General features: G+C 43.1%; 1 protein-coding gene across 7 annotated transcripts in view; it reads left to right on the top strand.

Annotated features, from left to right (window-relative positions):
• Nucleotides 1-18323, top strand: part of SEMA6A (semaphorin 6A) — a 131673-nt gene that overhangs the window by 105100 nt on the left and 8250 nt on the right. For 5 of the 7 annotated variants that reach the window (XM_038770073.1, XM_038770075.1, XM_038770076.1 and 2 more), the window contains one exon: nt 1928-2092. The exons of the other annotated variants lie outside the window; for them this stretch is intronic. In XM_038770073.1, the coding sequence (XP_038626001.1) occupies nt 1928-2092 (165 nt within the window). The remainder of the gene's footprint in view (nt 1-1927; nt 2093-18323) is intronic. 7 annotated transcript variants of the gene reach the window in all.

An 18323-nucleotide genomic window follows, 5' to 3' on the forward strand; every position in this document is an offset into this window, starting at 1 on the left:
GGCATTACCATAAAATTGCCCCTTGAATATATGTTAAATTGAAAGTGTTTGGCCAGGAATGTGGGCACAAAGTACATGCCAAATGCAGATATAAATTATTCCTGCTACACAGTGGTATTTTTTGCTGTTTCAGCTCCTTATCAAGCTCTGGCTAATTGGTTTCTAATGTTGGGTGTTGAATTCCTCATTAGGTTAGAGTTTAAGATTGGGATTTTTATCAAAAACCCTAGAGTGCCCAGAGCAGTAGCCTTAACCCAAAAGGTTGGAAAAAGCTTAAGAAATTCTGGATTTCCATTCCCTGACCTGCGTTTCTGCTCCACAATTTATTAGGACTCTAAGCTGAGCACATGTTACGAGTACATTCCCAGAGTTTGAAATGAGCATGTTGGATCTAAATGGCAGTGGTTGGATATGAATCAGATTCTGTGGAACCCAGTGCATATTCAAAGTTATGAGGGGGCCAGGCAATAAGTTTGGATCAGAATCGGTTTCCCAAAATGTTATCAGTGCTCTCAGAAATGTGCCATAGTTTCATGGAAATCTTCAGGAGCAGATAATCCACTCGGCTCCTTTTTCTCTTAAGGAAAATTGAAAGGGGGGAAAAAAACCTATTTTGTAACAAGAAATGTTGCTTCTAATTTACAATAATGTGGTCTGCCAGAGGAACCTAACTTCCTGTCAGGATGGATAAAGAATAATGCAATGCTCTTGTCATTTTTTAATCCTTCATCCTGGGGATTAGAGGTTTATTAATCACTTTAATGGTTAGCTGAAGCATCCCACAGCTAGGGGATGGTAGCATAGTTGTGGCTGTGCCCTTCTTCCTTAAAGAATACACCCCAGTTAACCATTTACTATGGTTGCACCTTGCCTTTTAAAACATCGTCCAAAGCGCCGCTACCGGTTTGCTAGTAAAATAAACCAAGTACCCTACTTGAAAGCTCGTGGTAGAGAGCAGTGACATTTTATTTCTCTCCAAGATAATATGAAGCAGAGCTTCTTTTAAACCATAGCAACAACCTAATAGAAAGCACAGCTTTCTCACTGACACTATCTGTATTTAAACCTCGTGAGATGATCATTGAAAGCCTTACAAACCCAAACTGATGAGTTTTTAAACAATTACAGAATGTTTCCTGTCAAACCTCCCAACCAAGTTGAACTTCCTCTGAATTCATCCTCTGCCTCCCGGCTCTGCCCTGCTAGCATTTCTCTTTCTAATTTGAACCATGTCAGAGACTGCTGCTGAGGCCAAAAACAATCTGACTATAGCCATATGTGGATTCATTAACCAAGCTTCTTGTGATAAAACAGCCAAATCAGAGACCACAGTCACAATCACACCTCTGGGTAGCAGGAGGAACGAGTGAACTTCCACCAAATGTGCTATAACTTAGCTAAGAAAAATAGTGTTAAAAGGAAGTGGTGAAGCCTTTCTCTAGACAAGGATGGATTGAATTTAGAATGGGTCCAGATTGCCTCGAAACTCAGGTCCTTAGATTCAACAGACAAAAATAGCTTTCTTCAGATGGCACTAGTGCTTGTGTGTTGAGAAGGTAGGTTCTTTTGAGTAGCTATAGAAGAGGGTGAATAGAAGAATATCAGGAAGTAACAGTGCCCTCCAAGCCAGGAGGACCGAAGGCAACTGAGCATCCGACTGGGACCGAAAGACCGCTTATTTGCCCCTCCCCTAGAAAAAGTCTTAAAATACTCTAGTTCCCTTCCCAGAAGTAGATCTGCTCATTGACCAAGGATTATAAAATCAACTAAATAATTAATAAGGTGGGCCTGCCGAGTAATGCCGGCCTAGAGAGGCTGGCTGCCTGAGGGAGGTAGCTTGTGCGTCTTGAGCCTGGGGTGTGAGGATGGGGAGGTCACTGTAGGCCACAGATTATGATTTCCCTAACTGTATTTGTGATGAAAACAGGGCACTCCAGCTCCCTCTTTCCCAGCACCACCACTTCAGACTCGACAGGTCAAGAGGGCTATCAGTCTAGGGGACGCATGCTGGACTGGGAGGATCCGGTTGGCTCATCCGACGGCACCGATCCATTTCGGGCAGTCTCATCCCATAATCACCAAGACAAGAAGGGTAAGGCCTTGGAAATGCCTCTTCCTGTGGGGGAGAGGGAGGGGAAAGCGGCGGGGAAGACTATAGTGTAACTGCTTCCAGCTGGGTAACAGTAACCTGTAATAAGCCTCCACTGTACTGTACTTTTAAGTACTTAAAAGCTTATCAAAAAGTTAGAAGCAAAACAACCGATCTTAAACTGAATCTTCAGCATTCCCTGACTATGGAAACCACACAAAACAAATATGCATATGCGTATTATTATTTTTTTTTCCATCTGGGGGACTTAAAATCCCATCACAGCCCCCTCAGTGGAGAATTGGGTAGCTTATCCCGAAGAAAACCCTGACTCCAGGCTGAACGTCTTTTCCCTCAGCCCACTCTTCTCTTTTGCTGGCACTTGGTTCTCCTTTTCCCGTGGGCTTGCCGGGGAACCGAGAGCCAGAGAGGCCTTGGCAATAGGGTTAATTGGAAACAAAGGACGGCCATTGAAAAGAGGCAGGAAGAACCCTTTTCTGGCCCGTGGCATTCTGAGTGGTGAATTTTTGACTAGGACCATAGACTGCAGTTTTCTCATGATGGCATTCAGGGAGAGGGAGACTGGAAATTTAAAAACTCTTTTATCTAATTGAGCAGAGTTGCCAAGTTGCTCATCATTGTGTCAGAAAAGGAAGCCAAACTGAATGAAGACGTGTTTGATTTCTTGAGCCAATTTACAAAGACAGTGCAAATACTCCTTTTTTCCACCATTTTTTGGCCTTGGTAACCCACCCTGCTAGAGTCACAATGGCTTCAGTAAAAATCTTGGTTTCTCTGGAAAACCAGAAAACCAGAAACCCTCCTTGCAAATCACAGCCTGGGAAGACTGGCTATGCTGCATAGCCATACCTCTTCATTCACGACTGTTTCCTGGAGGTATTTCCCAATCTTTTTCAAAAGTCTCAGGAGATGGGGCTTCCACCATGACCCTTTGCAGAGTGTCCCACAGGCTTACCATGGAGAGCCTGCCCTCTCTCACTTCTCCCTCATTGCATGCTTTTCCTCCTGCTATTGTTCCCCTGTACTATTCTAAAAAGGTCTGGCCCTTCCGTGGGGTTCACAGCCTTCAGACATATAAAAGACTTACAGTTGTAATGCTGTGCCCTCCATTTCCTAGGGAAAGTGGGCTGGTGGACTGGTCTTATTCATTCAATCCTTTCTTTTGTGGCCTGTTTCCTTAAACGTTTTTGTGGCTCTTTTCTCAATTCCCTCCCTTGCCAATATTCGCAGTCTCTACAAGAAAGCAAACTGCTGGGCTCACCTAATCAACTGGTGCCAGAGTCCCGCTCTTAATGCCCCAAGTAGCTCCTGTGCCGATCTCTAATCTCAAAAGGCCACAGGCCATGGACATTTCCCCCTGAGAAGCATGTTTGTATTTGTTACGTGTGGTTTTGAAGCTCAGAATGGCATGCATGTCACAGCTGGGTTCTTCATGGACAACAGGCACCTTCTGAAAAGCACCTCGCTGCCTGTAATGACTTTCTGTAGAACACGTGTCATTTCTAGAAATGCAGTAAAAATATTAACAAAATGTTTAGCTGTTGGTTGTAATCACTTTTGCTTCAGTTCACTGACTGATGAGGTGGCTTCTGTGAGTAGTTCCCTCTCTAGGGAGTAGTAGTTACTAAAAGAGTCTTATTAGCATTTGTCAGGAGCATTTAAATATCCTGCACTCATTATTCTTTAGTGCCTAACTGTATCTATTGAGAAAGCTGGAAGCAGTCTACACATTGTCAGGGACAATGGTGGCAGAGGTGTCCGCATGGATGTTTACCATTTCCAGTATGCTTGAGCTGTTAATTCCTTGCATTGCCCAGTCAAATCCCAGTGTTTTTTGATGTTACAGTAGATCAGGCACTTTGAAGGGGCAATGCCAACGAGTTCTCATATGCAAAAAAAATCAACAAAGAATTCAGCTTTTGCCAAGATTTCATTTTCCCTTTTGCTGTGGATATTTTTCTTTCCTATAAGCATTGACAATTTTTTTTGAACTTCTGTTTTGTTTTGCCAAGTGTTCTGTGTGTGATTCAGTGGTTATGCTATTCTTTTTGGAGGTGTTTTGTTTCTTTTCCTGCTCACTGTACCTTCTCAAATTGTACTAATTTTAAATCCACTTGCTTCTTTATTTCTCTGACTCTGGTGCCTTGATGATGTCACAACCATATGCTCAGATTTCCATATGGTGCAAGCATCTCAGAGAATATCTTGGGGGTCCTGAGGGAAGGGGGTTTCTTGCAATGGGGTGACTCATGGGAATGTGACATTTGTGTGCCACAGCTTTGGTAGCTAAATATACTCTGGAATTGTTTCTGAAATACTTCACATTTCTTCACCACGCGGAAAAGGTGACCGCTGTGAGGGAGCTGGGCACCTCCTTCATTTATTCCTTTGGCCAACTTGAAACAAAAACATTAACCAGTACCACCTTGAGGGGGGTGGCTCCATTTTTGCTCCCCCGTTTCTTGTTCACCCATCCTCCAGATAAGCCCACATTTCCAGAGTATGTTTGCTTTTGTTTTCTTTCTTTTTCTTGCTATGATTTCAGTATTAATTTAATTCTGTGTTTCTCACCCTTGTCAAAACACCGTTCCTTGCCTTGCAGTCTAACCCTCCCTTCTGCTGCCATTGTACCTAGTCTCCCTCCCTCAAAAGTAATCAAACCAAGCCCTCTGCCCCCTGTGTGGAATGTTCCAAGGTTTTACCCTGTACCCTGTGAGTAGTGTGATGAAGCTGTTTGTATGTACAGTCATACTAACATGGCGTGGAAGTGGATACATACAGCTCCTGGAGAAAGTCATTTTCTTGACCAGTAACTGGCCTTGCCCTTCATTACCCTGCTGGCCCTCGTCTAACATCTCTCATCCATACTGCCGTTTCTTAAAATTGCCTGATAGTTTTCAAGCCCTAGATGCATTAGTAAAAACCTAGCCAACTGCTCTGCTTTATCTCTTGGTCCCTAGATGTCTGGAGCCTCCCGAGCCTGCCCTTTAATCACAGAGTTGATAAATTAGTTGCAGCCATGACTCCTATTCGGTTGGGTTTGCCACACTTTTTTTTCCCTGCCGCATTCAAGCAGTAATAGCTGGTTTAGGTGGTTTGCTGCATTTAAATATGAAAGCCAAGGAGGTTTATTTTTAGAAGATATAATGTTTGTCTTTTCTCTTCACTAAACATTAAAAGAAGGAAGAAGACACACTTCTGTCACTTCTATTGGGTGACACTGACATCTCGCAGGCACCAGTGGGTCCCCCTTTTTTCCTCCAATTTAACATGTGGTGAAGTTAGTTTCAAAGAAGGGGTGACCTGCAGCATGGGAGCAAGTCTTCAGTTGGCTCCAACCAATATCGTGGCTCTAGCTGACCTAGTTAGAAAAGCAGACCAGGGGAATGGTAACGTAGGCAAAGACAAGAAGAGTAAGCTGCAACACAAGAAAACCATCCTCTTTGATTTCTGGCGAGTTCTGAGAAGCAGGGCTCTTTAATAGTCAAATTCTAGACAGTGGGCCTCTCTTCTTGAGAGTTCCTGTGGGATTGGGTGTGTATTAGGTAGAGGCCCAATTAGCATTTTAGTATATGTCACACAGGAACTCTCTAAAGTAAATAATCCTCTTACCTGGTTTGGAATGCACTTTGAATGTACAGGAGTAGGATGTGTCATTTGCATTACTGGTCAGATGAGCAATTTAAAGAAAACAAATATACAATAACTACAGACTGAGCCTTCAACTGGGCAGCATTTATTTGGGTAAGGAGTTTTATTTTTACCCAGGGTAGTTGTATGTCAGTGAGACTTGCATAGGTTGACTATCATCATTTCCATCCTTTGCTGAAAACCAATCCTGAATTCTGTGTTCTTAGCTAGAATTTAATAGGTTTCATGGCTAATTATTATTTCCTCTTCAAGATTAATCAAATAGTTTCAGAGACTGGGGAAATTGAAGGATCCCAGGGAGATTTCAATTAGTCCTTAAAATGTTTCTCTAGGAAACTTACGTAGCAAGTTCCATTCTATACCAGTTGGGTAAATGTGGTGGTGGTGGCAGGGCAGGGAGGGGGGCAGGTCCAGATTAATCACTCAATCAATGGTATTTGTTGAACATTTACTCAGTGCACAATGCCATACTAAGCGCTTAGGAGAGTACAATATACTGGATTACAATATACAAGATTACTGGATCAGAGGGCAGGTGGTGTGTGCAGCTGACCTCTATGGTTCCCTCATTCCCCACTCTCCCCAGGGGTGGGGAATGGGACAGATAGCCTTGGCATCAGCAGGATTTGATGTACAATCAGACTGAATGAGAGACAGCACCAAATGTATGGCTTCAAATATGGCCCAGTTGTTACAGAACTGGGCCCACATTCTGCTGCTGCTGTGGAGCAGTGGCCAACCTCTTCCCAGTGGAGCTACCCAAACAGATGAACTCCTGGCAATACAGGGGAAGAGATGAATCCCACTCCTGTTTTCTTCAGTGAGTGCTCCAAGCACAGACAAAGACCACAGAACCAAAACCCAGCTCGTTCCCTCAACTAAATTGGGTCCTCATTTCCCTCCTCTGCTCCTTTGGAAGTGTATTGATTCTTTTCTCCCCAAGACACCAGACAAAATGGATCCCTGGAGTAATTTTCCTTTCGTTCCTTGAAAAGGGTTGGTTAGGGGATGCTGTACAGAACAGGGAGATGGCATATCCTGTACTATATCCTCTAGACTGTAAGCTTGTTGTGGGCCGGGAATGTGTCTGCTTATTGTTGTACTCTCCCAAGCGCTTGGTACAGTACTCTGCACTCAGTAAGTGCTCAATAAATACTATTGAAATACGATTGAATACTGGAAAGTCTAATTGTCAAAGTTCACAGTAATATCAAGTACTATAAGACTATTATAGTCTCTCCCCAACAGATAAGTAAAGCATGGTAGACCTCAAAACCTTCTCCAAAAACCTTCATTTGAAACATGGGGAGTAGGAATTGAGTCTCAGGGAATAGTGAATATCTAAAGGCAGTTGGTTGGAATAGCCTTGCAGGCAAGTTAAGGAAACCTGTCGTCCTGAAGAAATGATAGGCTTGCCTCAGTTCTGGCATATGCAAGTGTTGCCCTGGTGGGAGTAACCACTGACAGCCTAAAAAAAGAAAAGCAGTAGGCAGCCTAACTTCTCTTGGTCCTGGCCTTGATGATGGTAATAATAGTAGTATTTATTTAGCACTTAGAATGTGCTGAGGTAGATACAATACCGTCAGATCAGATACAGTCCCTGTCCCATGTGGAGCTCACTGTTTAAGGAAACTGAGGCACAGAGAAGTTAAGTGCCTTGCCCAAGGTCACACAGCAGGTACATGACAGAGTCAAGAATAGAACCCAGGTCCCCTGACTGCTAGTTCTATGCTCTTTCCACTAAGCCATGCTGCTCCTTTGAAATCCAAAATCTCAATGAATGAATGAGCAAATGAATTTCACTGAGTTAGAAGAGCTAGTAGTAATTCATCTATCTTTAAGAACTAGCTAGTGATGCTCCAGTGGCATAAGTTTAAAAGTGGTTCTTACAAAGAAAAGAGCATCCCCAAGTGACTATAGTGTGAGAGCTGCTGGTGCAGTTGTCGGGATTCCATACCTCCCACTGTACTCAGAACAGTGCTTTGCACATAGTAAGTGCTTAACAAATACCATTATCATTATTATTATTACTCAACTCCCTCTCCTCACCCCTCAACATACCGCTCCTATGCCAGAGAGGAGGGGAGGGTACATATAGAGGCAGGAGTGTGTTCAGAGGGAGAAGATGAATTCTGGGCCCTTATTTTATGGCTTCTCCTTCCTCCCCACCCCCCACCACCACAGACACACACTGTGGGTGCTGTTGAGATGAAATGTACATACAAGGAAGGAATTTCTTGAAGTAAAGTAGTGGAAGTGGGAGACTTTTTTTTTTCAGGAGGAGGGAGCTGATGACAAGATAGGAGGCCAGGAGAAAGCATTAAATAAGGTAGGAAGGAAAATGGGTCGGGTCAGTGCCAAGTAGCAAGTGCACGTCTAGAGGAAAGGAAGAGGAGATGTTTGACTCATCTAAATGACCCATCCTTAAGTTACCGCTGTTTGTATAATCGATTGAATTGATTGAATGGCGTCTGTGTGCCGAGTACTGCAAGAGGTGCTAGAGAACATACAAAAGAAGTATAAGCTATGATCCTCTAGACTGTAAGCTCGTTATGGGCAGGGAACATGTCTACCAACTCTGTTGTACTCTCCCAAGCACTTAGTACAGTTCTCTGCACACACTAAGTGCTCAATAAATACCACGATTTACTGATTGATCAATTGCTGTTCCTTAGAATGTGGTTCACCGGGGCTTTTGGACAATTTCTGAACAGTACAGAGAAGGTCAGCAGTATTTGAATCAGTATTTAATTACAAGGGACAATAAAAGATGAAAATACATCATGTTTTAAATATGAAGAGTCAGTAATATACGACTGCCATGTTTCTTGTTTAATCGGTCAGAAAAGGATTAAAAATACCCTTCCCCACATAGGAAGTCCTGGAAATCAAAATGTTTAAAGTTGTGAGATGGTGCGGTCTCTGGATTCTCTAAAATTTTGGTTAACTTAACCGACTGTTAGGTTAACCAGAATTGATTTTTGCTGTCTAAATTATAAGGCTTCCCTTACTTTTTCATTTTGCATTTCCATGGTTTTCTAAGGGGAAAGCCGAATCTCTCAAGTCTATTTGTACTTTGCAGAGGAACGTCTCATAGAAAACATCATGGTAACTAACTGCAGTGGGGAAGATCACCCAGAAAGATATTACAGGGCCAACTGTTTTCTGGGCATTTTCTGATTTAGTTGAGCACTTGTTCTGCCCCCAAAGGTATTCCCTCTAGCAGATCTTCGGCACATTCCTACCGAGGAAGACTGAACCATGCTAAGCCTGGGAGGCATACCCAAACCAGTAACTTGGACAGCAGGATTGTTCAAATTTCCTATGGCCTCAGTTAATCCAGAAAAGACCATTTGCATTTTAGTGCCTGTCTCCCCTGCTAGATTAGAAACTCCTTCAGGGCAGGGATCATGGCTACTAATTCCAGTTGTAATCCATCTTGAGCTCTGCTCTGCTCACAGTAAGTGCTCAATAAATACTGTGGATTGGTAGATTGAAGAGGTTTAGCCTTCTTGCAGGCTGCTTCCCCACCCCAGGTTCAATGAGTGGTAAATCACAGGAATTTGGCAAGGAAATAAAAAAAGTTTCTGGAAAGAACAGAGCCCACAAGGGAAAAGATTATGTAATCTATGGAGCCCCAGTTCATTTTTGTGGTATTTATGTGCCCTTTTCAGAGTGGGAAATGTCTTCATTTTGAAGAACACTGTATGTTGTATATGCACAGGTCAGGGGCTCAGGCTCTTAAATAGATTACTTGGTGGTTTAGGCGTAGGGTTTGGTTTTTTTTTGTAAGGATCCATGCAGAGAGATATAGTTGTTCTTTCAGTAGTACAGACATAGTGGTAGATTTGATCTAATTAATTTTGTATCCTCCTGACAACTTGCTGAATTTATTTAAGATCCTGATGAGATTATTGGGGAAAGGGGAGAAGAAATAAAAAGTAAAATGTCAGCTGCAGTAGAAAGTTATTTTCTCCTCTCCTCCAGCACATATCTGCACAACAATACTAGGATTATCTTTACAGGAAGTACCTAACCTCTACTCCCACCAATCCACCTCTTATTAAGAAAGAAAGGATTTGTCATTATGTACTTAAGGCTATGTACTTTAAGGTTAAAAAATTCCACAGTATCATTTGTGTCTAGACTCAAAGTTTTACTCTTAGGATCTGATCGTTTGGTGCACTTTCCAAAAGTGACTCCTTAGGCACCTCTGAAGCCAGCCTTATCTTTGGTGTGAATAATTCTTTCTCTCTCTTCCACTCTCTCCCTTGCTTTCCCTCTCCTCCCTCTCCCTCTCTATCTCTCTCTCTCTCTCTCCCCCTCTCCTCTCTCTCATGTTTTTCAATGACCACAGATAATATATAGGACACGGCTTCATTTTTAATTAAACATCTGGGGTATTTAATCATTGTTCTGTAATTAGTTGAGCTTTAAAAAATGTCCCTTTCTCTCTCCCCCTGCCACCTACCTATAAAAATAAAACCTTCACTTGAAGGAATAGCTCTAGGTTATAACTCTATGACAACCTGAAGCGGGCCTCCGTGCCGCAGGGAATTCAAAATTGAGAAATAATTATAAAAGGTGCCCAATGCAGGTTGTCTCAACCATTCCAGAGGCTTCAGCTTTATCTCTAGCCCTCCTTTTCTGAGGAGACCAGTTTCTGAGAGTTAAACAGTGCTGCTTACATTCTCACTCAGTAAACCTCGTTTTTCACCCCCCTATACAGATGCTACCTTGAAAAATAGCCATCTGAGAAGAGAATGAACTTCAGAAAATGTCCTGAGGCAGCTTCTCCTTTCTTGGCACTGTATGTAACAACTGTCTCAGGAGCTACAGGGGGTGCCTAGAATACAGAAAGCCATTGGGAATTTAAAAGTGAGAAAGAATTATTAAAGATGACCACTGTAGGCTGTCTCAACCATTCTGGAGGCTTAAAATTATCCATATTTATATGAACATATATGTAAATCCCTCTTCTAGCTTAGCTCTCCTGAAGTAAATTAATGAAGTGCAGTTTTATGCATTTGGTTTTATCCCAGTAGAAAGTGTTCTAAACTGTGTCAAAAACAAATTTAAGAGGGAATAGCCATCTGTCCTCGTGAATCGAGGCAATTGATTAGATACTATCATTGTAAAGAAACTTGGTGGGCGGGGGGAGACTTATTTCATATTTTAAGATTTCCTGTTTCTCTCCCCCCAGTTAAACCTCAGTTACACATGTAACTGAAATTTCATTTTCTCATCCGAGGTCAAAGGCACCAGTAGACACTGAAATAATTCAAGTCCAGAATAAGTACCAGTGACCATGCTTTATGAACAGGAGAAATGGAGGCAGGAAATTTATAGGGCAGCAAACTGCGTTGTGCCTAATCTTTTGGACATCTTCAAGGAAGCAGTTTCCAGTACTAAAGACTTTCAGTCTCTATAAATAATAAATACAGCATAGCATAATCACCTCACATTTGTTAAGTTAACAGATGCATTTTTAAGCCTGGTATGGCTTACTCAGCCAGATTTTAAAACATACTTCATTTGTTGCTTTTAAAAAGATGAACTGGCATTTGAAGTAACTTGAAATGTCTTCAGTTTTAAGGCCTTGTCACTGAATTTTTTACAAACTCAGCCAGTACTCTCGAGTTTGCAGTGTGCTTGTCAAGCTGTGTGAAGTTGGGTCTAATCTCAGTTCTCCAGGTAGACTAGGTTTGGTGAATTAGGAGTTCAGGAAATGGTCTCCAGGGAGGCCCATGTACTTGTTAGCCACCATCTCCCCCCCGCCCCCACCTCCCTGAAAGTTCCCAGAATTCTAGTCACATAAGGCAGCACGGGGGCAGCTGGAGGAGCTGAGACTTAAAGGGTTAAAATCTAAGGGGGTCGGAGAGGAATGACAGGAAAAAGAAAGAAAAGGAGATAAGCAAGAGGGGGAAAAAGAGGGAAGAGAGGAAAGGGAGGGAGAGGGAACACTCTGCCACTGTCATCTTCTTCCATTACAGCTCAGCTGGCCATTTCTTTTTTTTTTTAGGACCAGCATTCAGCTAAGCTTTGGGTTTTAGGGATAACGTGGTATTTGTTAAGCGCTTACCATATCCCAAGCACTGTACTGAGCGCTGGGATAGGTACAATATAATCAGGTCAGACGCTTTCCCTGTTCCACATGGGGCCCATAGTCTAAGGGGAGGGAGAACAGATGAGGAAAGTGAGGCCCAGACAAGTCCAGTGACTTGCCCTAGGTCACCCAGCAGGCAAGTGATAGAGATGGAATCAGAACCCAGGTTCTCTGATTCCTAGGCCTGTGCTCTTTCCACTAGGCCACACTGCTTCTACGCATTTGTCCCCAAAAGCCTAAAGCAGGCGGTAGGACAGACCCTCAAATAGTTAAACTGTCCTGCTGAAATTATTGATGTGCCATCCTCTGTGGATCAGATCTCCTTTTCTGTCCAGGAAACCCCAGAGTGGTTCAACCCAGTTAGCACTGCAGCTCTGGAGCTTGAGGCAGGAAGTGAATCCTCCCTTTTTACCTCCCCACCTGAGAATGCAGAACACCAAGGGTGTGTCTAATGCTTTCCCTTTAAGCCGATCCTGCTACAGTTCCACCGGCATGCCTGGGATGTTAGCAGGAATCCAGAATTCCTTTTTTGGATAGGCAATAAAGAAGGACTTTGTGGGTTCTTAAATTCAAAAACAACCTTCACAGTTTATTTTTACACAAGTCAATACCTTGACAATCCTCCATGAAAAACATTATGTAGTAAGTTTCAATGAAAAATCATGCCCTGAGAGCAGAAAACGGTTTCACTTAATTCTGGTCATTGCAAACCAAACTCGCCCTGAAAGTCAGAACCACAAGCTTACCCTGAGGTACATATGGTCAGAGTTCAAAGCAAACATAAAAAATCTTCTGAAAATTTGATTCGACTATGGGAGCTAGCCTGATTCATTCAAGAGTAATATGAAAGGCTCCTCTCCAGCCCTCTTCATTCCTGTTATTTTCTGTAATTTTTATAACAACCATTTTCATTTATACTGAAACTATTTTCACTCTTTAATAATAATATTTTCTCCATCTCCAAGTTGCTGAGTCTGCTAGTCATTCATTCATTCAATCATTTATTAAGCGCTTACCTGTGTGCAAAGCACTGTACTAAGCGCTTGGGAAGTACAAGTTGGCAACATAATAGAGACGGTCCCTACCCAACAATGGGCTCAAAGTCTGCTAGAACTTGTTTCTAGAGGATAAACAAAGCGTTTTGAATGATCCACAGAATGACTTGGAATTTAAAGAACCAAAGGGTAGACCTATTTTTTTGACATGGGATTTCAAGTCTATTCCCTTAAACCGAAGGCATAAAGAGACCAGGAAGTCAGAAAGGAAAAATGTTTTGTCTGTTTTCAGTATCAACTAGATCGTGGGTAACTTAAAAAGGCTGTAAAGGCTATTTTGTGCTCAGTATCTCAAATGGACGAAAAAATGCCAAGGGAAAATCCTGGAAGACTTTTCAGATCTGAAACAATCTTTGCCCGTATCTTCATCGTGTAAACACAGAACTCGCACCTGGAACCCCACACCGACAAACCCATGACAAGGTTTTTAGAAACACATGAGGATGACTATAAACACAGGCATCCACAAGGCCCACCACATTGTCACTGACAGTGCTAATTAAATCTGAAGCAAGGAGAGGTTCAAGAACAAATAACTGAACAAAAATCTGCTGTTTGCAAAGTGGGGGGGATGGAAATTCCACTGAAGCTTTTCCCTTTTTTCGGGAAAAATAATTAAATGACCTTTGCATGCAGTCGCTCCCGCTCACTACAGAATAGAACTATTTCTGAGTGTGTGAGCCAGGACACGGTCACTTCCCAGGCCCCCATAATAAGCGGCATTTTAATTTGCGAAAGGCAAAATAGCTTCAGAACTCAAGGTGTTAAGGCGGCAGAAAACTGCCTCTGCCCTGACACATTTAGCCATTGTAGCCTGATACCCAATTAGTATCCCCAAGGCTCCCCTTTATTTCTCCTCCCTCCCATTCCCCGCCAAAAGATACCTTTCATCCTTCAGTTACAGCTCTGAACCCACTTTCCATGTCTGCTGCTGTTTCGGTTTACTCCTTGACCATCTGGTCCACATTACACTCTAAGGCGAGAGGAAAGCTGTTCCTGCAGAGATAACCACAGATAGCTCCCGTTTCACATTTAATGCCAGGGTGGGGCCTTGAGGACAATAAAATTGTCTCCAGGATGGATCACTGGGTGTTTTCCCCCCATGGGATAGATTCCCCTTTTTCATTAGGATTATAGCTAGCTTTGGCACACAATGAAAACTCTTTGCAGAGGGCTGGCCCACTCATTCAGAGAGTCTTGCGGGGCCCACGGACCTGACATGGCAATAAGATTTTCAAGTGGCGAAAATTGGTTCGTTAGCTTCCATTCACCAAAGTTGCCCTGATAATTTCATGGAAATTGCAAGTCTGGCCCTCACCGGAAAGGGGAGTCATCAGTCTATTTTTAGGGCATCTTACTCTATCTAGGGCTTTTCTTGATGCTGTGCCAGCTTTATCTCCACGTGGCTACAAGCAGGCTCATGGTAGCTGGAGTATGATTTCCCCCCACTCCATCTTTGAAGTCCTGGCATAGTTTTAAAAGGACACACAAATAGTTTCGTTGAATCTATATTCCTTGAGTTGGCTCTCCACGGGTGTCTATTAATCACTTCACTCTGGAGGCAGCCACATCCATCATAGCTTTCCAACTTGGACACAAGGAAGCAAGTGAACTGATAAGATATTTTTTAATGCTGATTATGCCGTTAGAAGATATCCTGCCAGGGTCTTTCACTTCGAAAAGGTGGAGTTTTCTACTTGGGGTCTTGCTTAATTGGTGTCATTTGGGCAGGTCAACCAACATCCCGTAGCCATCTCTACAGACTGAAGGAAAGGGAAGGGTGGGGTCTGCAGATGCAGAATTCAAAGTGCATTCAAAGTGCACTCAAGCCACTCAGAAACCCTTTAGATGGGAAGGTGCTAAAACTTCTTTTTTCCCCATTTGTATGTTGAGAAAATCAGAGAATCAAACTCTTGAATCAGAGTTGCAAGCAAATTCACTTCAACCCTCTCCCACCGTTTCTCTTCCCAATCAGTGAAGAGTCATTGTTGTTTGTTTTTTTTTCCTGAGCTCTTCCTGTAGGAAGAGCCTGAGTTTTCTAGGGTAGATAGAGGAATCCAGTGGGCACTCATCCCATTCCTGGCCCATCCGTTCCCCCAACTACTGCCCCGTTATGTCTTCCCAGCAGACGCAAGTCTCTGGCAGAGCCTCTAACAAGCAGCTCATTACATTTTATTGCTGGAATCTTTGCTAGTCTTTTACATTAGAAGTAAGCTAGAAAGCTAGTAATCTCCTTCATCATCATGATCATCAATGATATTCCTTGAGAGCTTACTATGTGCACAACACTATACCAAGCATCTGGGACAGTACAACAGAGTTGACAGACATGTTCTCTGCCCACAATGAGATTACAGTCTAGAGGGGGAGGCAGACATTAATATAAGTACATTTTTGATATACTATTTAGAGATATGTACATAAATGCTGTGAGATTGAGGGTGGGGTGAATATCAGATGCCCAAGGGCATAGGCAGCTTGGCCTAGTGGATTGAACACGGGTTTGGGAGTCAAGAAGGACCTGATTTATTTAATCCCGGCTCTGCCACTAGTCTGCTGTGTGACCTTGGGCAAGTCATTTACATCTCTGTGCCAGTTACCTCAGCTGTAAAATGGGGATTAAGATTGTGAGCCCGATGTGGGGCAGGCACTGTGTCCAACCCGATTTGCTTATATCCACTCCGGCGCTTAGAACAGCACCTGGCATATGGTAAGCACATACCAAATGTCACAATTATTAGTATTATCATAGGCGATGCAGAAAGGAGAGTGATCCGGGGAAAAGAGGACTTAATCGGGGAAGGCCACTTGGAGGAGGTGTGACCTTAATAATGTTTTGAAGGTGAGTAGAGTGGTGGTCTGGTGTGGTCTGCCCTCCTTGTGGGCAGAGATCATGACTACTGTATGGTAGACACTTAGTACAGTGTTCTGTGCTCAGTAATTGCCATTGATTGATTGATATCCATGTGCTTCAAGTTCTCAAGCTATGACAATAGAGGGAATCATTATTTCCTACTCTGGTGATGAGAGGTAGCCAGTATCTGGACCAGCAAAGTATTGACCTCAATAATAAATCCCACTTTAGGCTAGGAAGGTTGGCACAACCCAACAGGGAGGCATTCCAGGGCATTAGCACAGCCGAGTAGGCGATCTAATTTCTCCCTCTAATCAGCCTCAGTGAGAGCGTTACCCTGTGGTAGAATGACAGTTGGGTGGGAACACAGCCAGCTACATCACTTGTTGAAAGGTTTTGAGAAGTTCAGTTTCACATCCAATCTTGGGGCAGCCCTTTGACTCCTACTTCAGGATCTACTGAACCACATCCATTTTGGAATAACCCCGGCCTAATATTCCTTTGCTTTGCAAATAACCCATTGTATGGCTACATAAATTCATCAGAGTTATTCCAGAAACCTTTTAGAAATGGATCATCACACTGTCTTTAGGTAAATACTAAGAACACGTGATGATGTTTAATTTGTCCAAAGATGAGAGGATGTAGTAAAGCTTCTCTTTTTTCCAATCCAGTATGCAATTAAAGAAAGAATGAATTTGCATGCTTTCAAAAGCAGCATTTACAGTGTTTCCCAAGCTGGCCTACTTTGTTCAGTAGGTCTTTTAAAAACTATTATGCAAATAGTATGAATTGTAAATATTCTAAAAGTCTGGGTCCTTTTAAGCTTGATGAAGTAACTATTCTGCTTCGGAATCTATTATTCCCTGGTTCAGTGCTGATTCCCTGATTCCCTGATTCAGTGCTATTCACAGGAAACCCAGCTCTCCGCTTGCTGCTCCGTGGGGCTCCACAGCACCTTCCCCTGGAGTGACAGCAGGGAAATTCCCATTCCTCTCCCTGACCATAGTCAGTGGTTGCAGAAGAGACACTCCACATGTGCTGTCACCCACATGCCTTTCTGAGATGGGGCAGGGAGGTGTCACAGCGTGCATTGAGCCACCGCTTGTTGATGCTACCTGGGCAGTCTCCGAGCATGTTGCAGTGGATAGCGCACCATCATGGGAGACAGAAGGTCATGGGTCCCGGTTCTGCCACTTGTCTGCTGGCTGACCTTGAGCAAGTCACTTCTTCTCTGGGCCTCAGTTACCTCATCCGTAAAATGGGGATTGAGACTGTGAACCCCACACGGGACAGGGACTCTGTGCCTCCCAATTTGCCTATATCCACTCCAGTGCTTAGTACAGTGCCTGGCACATAAGTGCTTAGCAAATACCATTATTATTATTATTACCCCCTCACCGCAGTCCCAGTCCAGCTCCTCGACGGTCCAAACTTGAGAGGGGAAACAGGAAAGAGCAGCCAAACACCCAATAAGGCAGGATGGCAAACATCAACTCCCCACGCCCACCTACATCATTGATCATCATTGGTCTCTATGGAGCGCTTACTATGTACAGAGCACTGTACTAAGGTCTTCGAAGAACGTTCCCTGCCTACAACGACCTTACAGTCTCTGTAGGTTTATAACTGCCCACCCTCCAATCCAGAGAGTCGTTAGCATTCATTACATTGCTTTTGATTTTAATGTGCATCCTGAAATTCTGCCCTCCTTTCACAACAGGAAAAAACAAGACTCAAGAGGGAAACAACATGTAGAAGACCTGACAAGTCTATTAGTCATGGGATCTAACCAATGAATCAATCAATCCAACTTATTGAGCACCTACTATGTGTAAAGCACCATCCTAAGTACTTGGGACAGTGCAGTACGATAGAATTAGTAGACATGATCCCCACCCTCATGGAACTCTCAATCTAGCAGGGGAAACAGATGCGAAAATAACTTATAAACTGGGGGAAAATAACAATAATTATAGTATTTAAGTGCTTAGTATGTGCCAGGCACTGTACTGAGCGCTGGAAAAATAGACTATAAATATATGTGCATAAATGCTAGAGGGGGATAGTAGTAATCAATCAATCAATTGTATTTATTGAGTGCTTACTGTGTGCAGGGCACTGTACTAAGCCCTTGGGAAAGTACAATATAACAGAGGTGGTTACAGTCTTTCAGTACCCAAGTCCTTATGAGTAGGCCCATGCTTTCTAGGTTTTGGTATCACATGCCCCTGGTTTCTTGTAGATGGATACTCCGGTTTCCTCTGGGAAAAGTACTGTAGTCTTCTTCCATCACTTGGTTATTTTGGGAAACTCATCACCACTTCCAATGGGAACCCAAAATGCGAAATAACTCCCATCCAACAACTAGGCTTCGGATCAGTGTTGAGTTGAGAACTTTTGCTCATTGCTTTCTTTTACTTTAATCATGTTCTGTTAACCGGAGTATTTACTGTTAACCAAACTTTCTGGGTAGATCACCCAACCAACCATATATCTTAGCTCCCCTTGCCAATCAAACAATAAATCAGATTTATTGAGTGCTTG

This window comes from Tachyglossus aculeatus, chromosome X4, assembly GCF_015852505.1.
Source record: "Tachyglossus aculeatus isolate mTacAcu1 chromosome X4, mTacAcu1.pri, whole genome shotgun sequence".
Classification (NCBI taxonomy): Eukaryota; Metazoa; Chordata; class Mammalia; order Monotremata; family Tachyglossidae; genus Tachyglossus; species Tachyglossus aculeatus.